Raw genomic sequence first — 6,372 nt, forward strand, 5'->3', positions numbered from 1 at the left:
CGATTTCCTTATCATTATCAATTATCAATTATCAATATGGTGGTTAATTATGTATTCTGCGTGGTGGGATACATAGTTAACCACAAACATGGTGGTTAATTATGAATTCTGCGTGGTGGGATACATAATTAACCACAAATATGGTGTTTAATTATTTATACTGCCTGAAGGTGTAAATAATTAACCATCCGGCTCTAATATACTAACCTCCACGTGGTAGAGCTGGAAACACTCTTTACAAAGAGTGGCTAATAGTATAAAAAAAATATAAAAAATATATATAAATAAAATAAATAAAATAATGGTATTATCAAAACATATCGAGGATTTTTTAGCATTAAAACATATAAAGGATTTTTTAGCATTAAAACTATCGAGGATTTTTTAGCATTAAAACATATCAAGTTTTAATAAAAATATAATCAAAACATAGCGAGGGTTTTTTAGCATTAAAACATATAAAGGATTTTTTAGCATTTAATTATTAAAATTCAACAATTAATTTATTTTTTAATAAAATTTATTATACACATTCAAGAATATACAATTGGATAGGATCATTCAATAATATAATATCAATTGTGTAGATTTGGATTAAGGTTGATCAAAAAATGGGTTTTTTGTGGATTTTTTTTTTATTTTTTTATTTGTATCTTACAAAGAAATAATTTTTGAAAATTGGTGAAACGGAGTAAAGAAATTGTCATATCTCATCATTGGTAAAAAACAATATCCCTAAAATTTTATCCACCCTTACAAATTCCTTTAAAAAAAAATAATAAATAATTTATTAAAATACATATAAAATAATATATAAATTTTTTATTTTATTTTTTTTTATAAAAATATTTCTTTATGATAATTTTTATTTTTATTCATTTAGAAAAATATAAAACCAAGATTGGATGTCCAAAAAATAAGAAATTCTTTGATATAATTCCTAATTAATATTATATTATCTATTTATTTATTTATTTATCTTAAAATATTTAACTTTTCTTCTATTCTTTGTATTATCTCCTCTTCGATATTTTCAATTTTAAAATTTAATTGTGTATTTCTAACTGTTTCCAAATGAACCTTTTGAGTAATCTCTAATTTTCTATTAATTGTTTGATTTCTAAATCTTATTCCATTGCTAAAGTCCCTTTTGCATTTCTATAGCTTTCAAATTCATGTTCAGTCTCTTTGATTCTATCACCATTGATTTCTTCTGAAGTATTCAATGGGATGATTGGTGAACTATTAGCACCAACATTAGATTTTGATGAATTTGATGCTACCACTTTTAATGGATTTCTGTTTTCTCTTCGCATTTATCAGTTTGCTTAGAAACTAATGCTGTTGGATCCATCCCCTCTATCAGTACGAGAACTCAGTGAAACTTTTGATATACCAACAGAAGTATCATGACCAGTGTTGAAAGATTGTTTACTGAATTTATCTTAAAGAATTGTAATCTCTTATTTAATATTGTGATTTTCGGATTGAAGACCTTCTAATTCTAATTGTTCTAAAAGTTCTAATAAAGAGAGAGATAATCTTTCCAGTCTGAAGAGTTACCTGCTATTATAACCTGTACCACCTGTACAACCTTCACCACCTGTAGCAGCACAACTTGCAGCACCCGCAGCAGTGATGGTCCTGAAAAATGTGAGGCGTTTTATTAATTGTATGATATTGGGTCGAATTTGGTGGGTGTGACTGTTATAACTTAATGAGGACTGCCTTTACTATATTGATTTTTAATTATTATAAAATGTTTTAATATTAGCTTTCTTTAAGGCTTCTAATAACTGAGGACTGATTATTGATTTATTGAGTTAATACTATAATTTTTTTTATATAGATGACTAATTGGGGTATTTAAATATTGTGATTTATTATTTAATTTATTTAATTCGATATTTAAATATATACTTGATTAGTTTTTTTTGAATTATTTGATTGATTGCTAAAATCCTGTTTTGATAATGCTTCAGAACCTAATACTGAAAAGATTTCGGGTAGGTCATATTCTAATATTCACTTTTAGCTATTAAGACACCATCTACATTATTAAATTGTGTTGTTAGCTTGATTTATTCTTTATTTTGATTTAATTAAAGATATGAGAAGTTGTCTTCTTTAAAATAAAATCTAGGTACTTGTGAATTAAGTTGAATTAAGCTTTTCAGTTAAACCATATGTTTAAGAATGGCAAGCAAAAGTTGGAGTTACTTTAAAGAATTTGTTTATTGAAATGACGACTTCATTTATGAGCCTTGAACCTCTATCAGATAATTAATTCTTTGGGGGTCATATTTTAAATATATTGAGATTCATATAAATAGTTGATAAGATTGAATATCTTCATTAGTATTTAGTTGGATCTAAGTTTGAATTTTGCCTTGGCTGATTTACCAGAGATTGAAAGAATTTGAGTTTCTGCGACTTTGTGACTTTTTATGATTGTTATTGATATTAATTTTGAAATTATTATTATTATTATTATTATTGAGCAATAGTTCGTGATTGGATTGGTATTTATTATTATTACTTGTAAATAGTATAAAATCTGTTTTAATAGGTTCGCTGTGCATTTGGTAAATATTGGCTAAATCTTTATATTATTAATCAAAATCCTTTCATTCATGATATCGACGATATCTGATCCTGTTGGTGTATTGATGGTTTTAATTGGTAAATCTGCTTTTTTGAATATTAATTAATAAAGTCAATTTAATTTATGTTAGTGATTCTGCGTCTATTTTCTATATTTCTTAAACGATGCCATTTTCTATATGTATATTGGTTTGTTGTTGTTGTTGTTGTTTTAAAATAATGTATTAATTTACTTACTTGTTCTCGAAAGGTTTTAAAAATATTTTCAGTAATGTTAAAATTATTATTATTTATTGGACGTTCTATATTTTAAATTATTAAAATGATTTATGTTTTTGTTTGTTGTGTTTTGAAAAAAATAAATAATATAAAATAATGAAAATAAAAAAAATAAAAATAAAAATAAAAAAATAAAAAAAAATTTTAAAAATAGATTTTTAAAAAAGCCATTTATTTTTTTATTTGAAAAAAAAAATTAAACCAAAATATTATATCTGAAATATCTTTGTTTATAAAAAGATAAAAATTATTTTTTAAAAAAAACAGCATCACTTATTTTATTTTTTTTTTTTTTTTTTTTATTAATTTTTTAATAAAATTTTTTTTTTTTATTTTATTTGTAATAAAAATGAAAAAATAGATTATAAAAAATAATAATTATAATAAAAATATATATTAATATTTATATTTTTAAAATTAAAAAATTAGTTTTGTTAATATTTACTAATAATTAACATTTTAAAATGTATTTAATAAACACATTTAGTAAAAAAAAAAAAAAAAAAAAAAAGAAAAAAAAAAGATTTAAATTTATTTAATGAACATCAAAGCAAAAAAAAAAATAAAAGAAAGTAAAAATTAAAGTTTAATTAATTGATCTATGTTATAATTTCTTTATTAAACCAATATAAAAATTAATATTATTATTTTATATTATTATTATAATTATTAATATGGTAGGAAAAGTTGTTAATGTTTATCTGTTCTAAGATAGTTCCAAAACTATTTGAATTCAAGTTTGGTAATGATTGTAAATTACCATTAAAATTCTTATTCTTCTTCTAAGGGAACTTGATAAAATACCAGCTCTATAGGCTATTAGTATTTTTGCTAATTTTTGGCACTTACATTCAAAATTAGAATGTAGCCCCTCGGTAATAGTGATATCACATCTGTTACACTTCATATTTTCATCTATATGAAGTGCATTTTGTGAGGTTGATGTTGGTGGTTGGGTTTGATTTTGTTGTCTAAATCTTTGTATTCTTCTTTCGATGTCAATTAGCCTCATAATCATTGTTCTTTGGTCCCCTTGATTTGGTTGCTGGAATCTATTTAGTCTATTTTCAATGTTTATTAAAAATCTTAATCTCTTGGCGTTATCCATATTTAATTAAATATAATATTTTTTATATATTATTTATTATTATGTTTATTATTTATTGTCCTAAAAAATATATTATTATTTGAAAAAAATGTTTATAAATAAATAAATAAAAAAAAATTATAAAGGAAACCCCTATAGTTAAAAAAAAAAAAAAAAAAATTAAAAAAAAAAAGATTAATTATATAAAAAATTAAATATATAAAAAAAATAAATAAAATTAATCAACAAGAAAATGAAAATAATAATGTTTATTCAAGATGATCAAAATATTAAAAGTGGTGAAGATAATAATGAAGGAAATGGTTTCAAAAACGATGAATAATAAAAATTATTAAATAAATAGGACATAATGTTTTTGTACCATCTATTAATAACTTTCTTGCCTCCTTGTAATATACTGAATTTTCATCATTATACTTCATTCAATTTTCACAAATCAATGTAAAATCGTAAGTGAAAAGATCCATTGAAATGTATTTACCATCATTATTCTTTTTGATCATTGTTGAGAAATCCATTGGTTTTTTGATATAGGTAAAATAATCGGGTGCAATCTGGTGAGTAAAATAATTGATGTGGATCCTTTTTCATTAATAAATTTAATACATTGGCGAAAACTTTTTTACAATGGTCAACCTTTTCTTCTGATGTATTTACTAATTCTTGCTCTGGACGTTCTGCAATTTTTGACCCATTACTTATTGAGTTATCATCGGAGTTAGAATATCTTGAATCCTTAGATGATTGACTACTGTTACTAGTTGGGGCTTTTGAAAAATGTACATTACTTTATTTGTTTATTTTAAAATTAAAAAAATAAAACATAAACTCTTTTTACTTTATAAGAAATAATGTAATAGATAAAAAATATAATTGTTATTTATTTTTTATATTTTTATATATTTTAATAAATTTTGATATTGATATATAAATAAATATTCATCAACATCAAAGTGTTGGGAAGATTGAAAATTGTTTAAATATCAGCACATCATTTATAATAGCAACTGTTTGAAAATTCAAAGTAAATTCAAGAGGACAAGTAGTGATTCAAAAGGTTGTTGTTATAATGCTAAGAGTAATAAAATTAAAAAGATAGAGATGAGGCAATTAAAACTTTGGAAGAATGAGTTTTTAACTGGTCAGTCAAAGACGACAATATTACCGAAATTAAATCAATTGAAAGAGAAATTTAAAGAAAAGCAGGAAATACCTAAAAATGCTGATGTGGATTTTTTGAAAGAACAAGGAATGAAATTTAAATAGATATAGAAAAGATAATAGAAAATTATACAAAAGAAATAGAAAAAATAAGAAATGAAATTATAAATCAAATAAAAAAATATAATGAAATAGTCAAAGCATTAGTAATGGTGAAAATCCATCAGTAATGTCGGCAGAATATGAAAATAATACACAACCAAATAATATTTCAGAAGAAAACAAAATTTTGTAAAATTTAAAATAAAAATAAATAAAAAATATAAAGCTTTAATTTTATTATTTCTTTAAAAAGATGAATGAGTTTTAGCTATCATTTTCTTCTTTTGTGTTCTTCCTAATAAACAGAAATACATGATTCGGATTCTAAAACAGAAATACATGATTCGGATTGTAAAACAGAAATACATGATTCGGGTTCTAAAACAGAAATACATGATTAGGATTCTAAAACAGAAATTTATTTGTGTTAGTAATTCATATATTTTCCTTTTTTATTCAACGAATCCCATTTCTAAATAGATTTGATATTTTTGATAATGTTTTTATTTACTTACTTATATTTAAAGGCTTTTAAAAGTATTTCAATGCACCCGTGTCTATAGGAGATATAACGGTATATCAACCAAAATTATTTTTTTTTTAAAGACTCTAAAACTTTTAATTGTTGATCTAGTTTATTATTACATTCATCTAGGGTATTATCGAAGTGTTGGAGAAGATTTGAATATTGTTCCATAAGTTGTTTATTTTCCATTTCTTCTTCACTTGTTAGAACACTTAGACTTCCAAATGAATTTACCAAATCATCCAATTGATCAGAGTCTTCGAGTTGGTGGTCGTCTTTTTCCCAACTCTCTACTTGGGTGATGCTTTTTTTGGTAAATAATTTACCAAAACGAAAAGTTGAATAAAAACCAATGGCACAAACTAAAAATAAAAAAATATACAAAAATAAAATATCATCCATTTTTTTTTACAAAAATAAACAATTATTTATAAATTATATAAAAATATAAAATAAATTATATACAAATAAAAAAAATAATTATTATTTACAAATAAAAAGAAATATAAAGATATAAAAAACAATATATTATTTTAAATGAAAGCGATTGTAAAAAAATATGAAGCTGATGGATGAAAAATTATATGTGTGG

General features: G+C 22.6%; 5 protein-coding genes across 5 annotated transcripts in view; 1 reads left to right on the forward strand and 4 right to left on the reverse strand.

The window, feature by feature from the left end:
* Nucleotides 1-1,127: 1,127 nt before the first annotated feature.
* On the reverse strand, nucleotides 1,128-1,316 carry DICPUDRAFT_160197 (uncharacterized protein; the record flags this gene model as incomplete). Its single annotated transcript, XM_003295013.1, has 1 exon — nucleotides 1,128-1,316. One exon carries the CDS (start codon nucleotides 1,314-1,316, stop codon nucleotides 1,128-1,130), a length of 189 nt encoding a protein of 62 aa, XP_003295061.1.
* Nucleotides 1,317-1,559: 243 nt separating this feature from the next.
* Nucleotides 1,560-2,582, reverse strand: DICPUDRAFT_85489 (uncharacterized protein; the record flags this gene model as incomplete). Its single annotated transcript, XM_003295014.1, has 2 exons — nucleotides 1,560-1,728; nucleotides 2,404-2,582. 2 exons carry the CDS (start codon nucleotides 2,580-2,582, stop codon nucleotides 1,560-1,562), a joined length of 348 nt encoding a protein of 115 aa, XP_003295062.1.
* Nucleotides 2,583-3,616: 1,034 nt separating this feature from the next.
* DICPUDRAFT_85490 (uncharacterized protein) lies at nucleotides 3,617-3,991 on the reverse strand (the record flags this gene model as incomplete). Its single annotated transcript, XM_003295015.1, has 1 exon — nucleotides 3,617-3,991. The coding sequence occupies one exon, from the start codon at nucleotides 3,989-3,991 to the stop codon at nucleotides 3,617-3,619; it is 375 nt and encodes a 124-aa protein (XP_003295063.1).
* A 422-nt stretch (nucleotides 3,992-4,413) lies between these two features.
* On the reverse strand, nucleotides 4,414-6,182 carry DICPUDRAFT_160200 (uncharacterized protein; the record flags this gene model as incomplete). Its single annotated transcript, XM_003295016.1, has 3 exons — nucleotides 4,414-4,545; nucleotides 4,598-4,778; nucleotides 5,863-6,182. 3 exons carry the CDS (start codon nucleotides 6,180-6,182, stop codon nucleotides 4,414-4,416), a joined length of 633 nt encoding a protein of 210 aa, XP_003295064.1.
* A 157-nt stretch (nucleotides 6,183-6,339) lies between these two features.
* Nucleotides 6,340-6,372, forward strand: part of DICPUDRAFT_160201 (uncharacterized protein) — a gene marked incomplete at both ends in the record, with an annotated part of 956 nt that continues 923 nt past the window's right edge. Inside the window, one exon of the mRNA XM_003295012.1 lies at nucleotides 6,340-6,368. Coding sequence (XP_003295060.1) covers nucleotides 6,340-6,368 — 29 coding nt within the window. The remainder of the gene's footprint in view (nucleotides 6,369-6,372) is intronic.

The sequence above is a fragment of the Dictyostelium purpureum genome (assembly GCF_000190715.1).
Source record: "Dictyostelium purpureum unplaced genomic scaffold DICPUscaffold_713, whole genome shotgun sequence".
Classification (NCBI taxonomy): Eukaryota; Evosea; class Eumycetozoa; order Dictyosteliales; family Dictyosteliaceae; genus Dictyostelium; species Dictyostelium purpureum.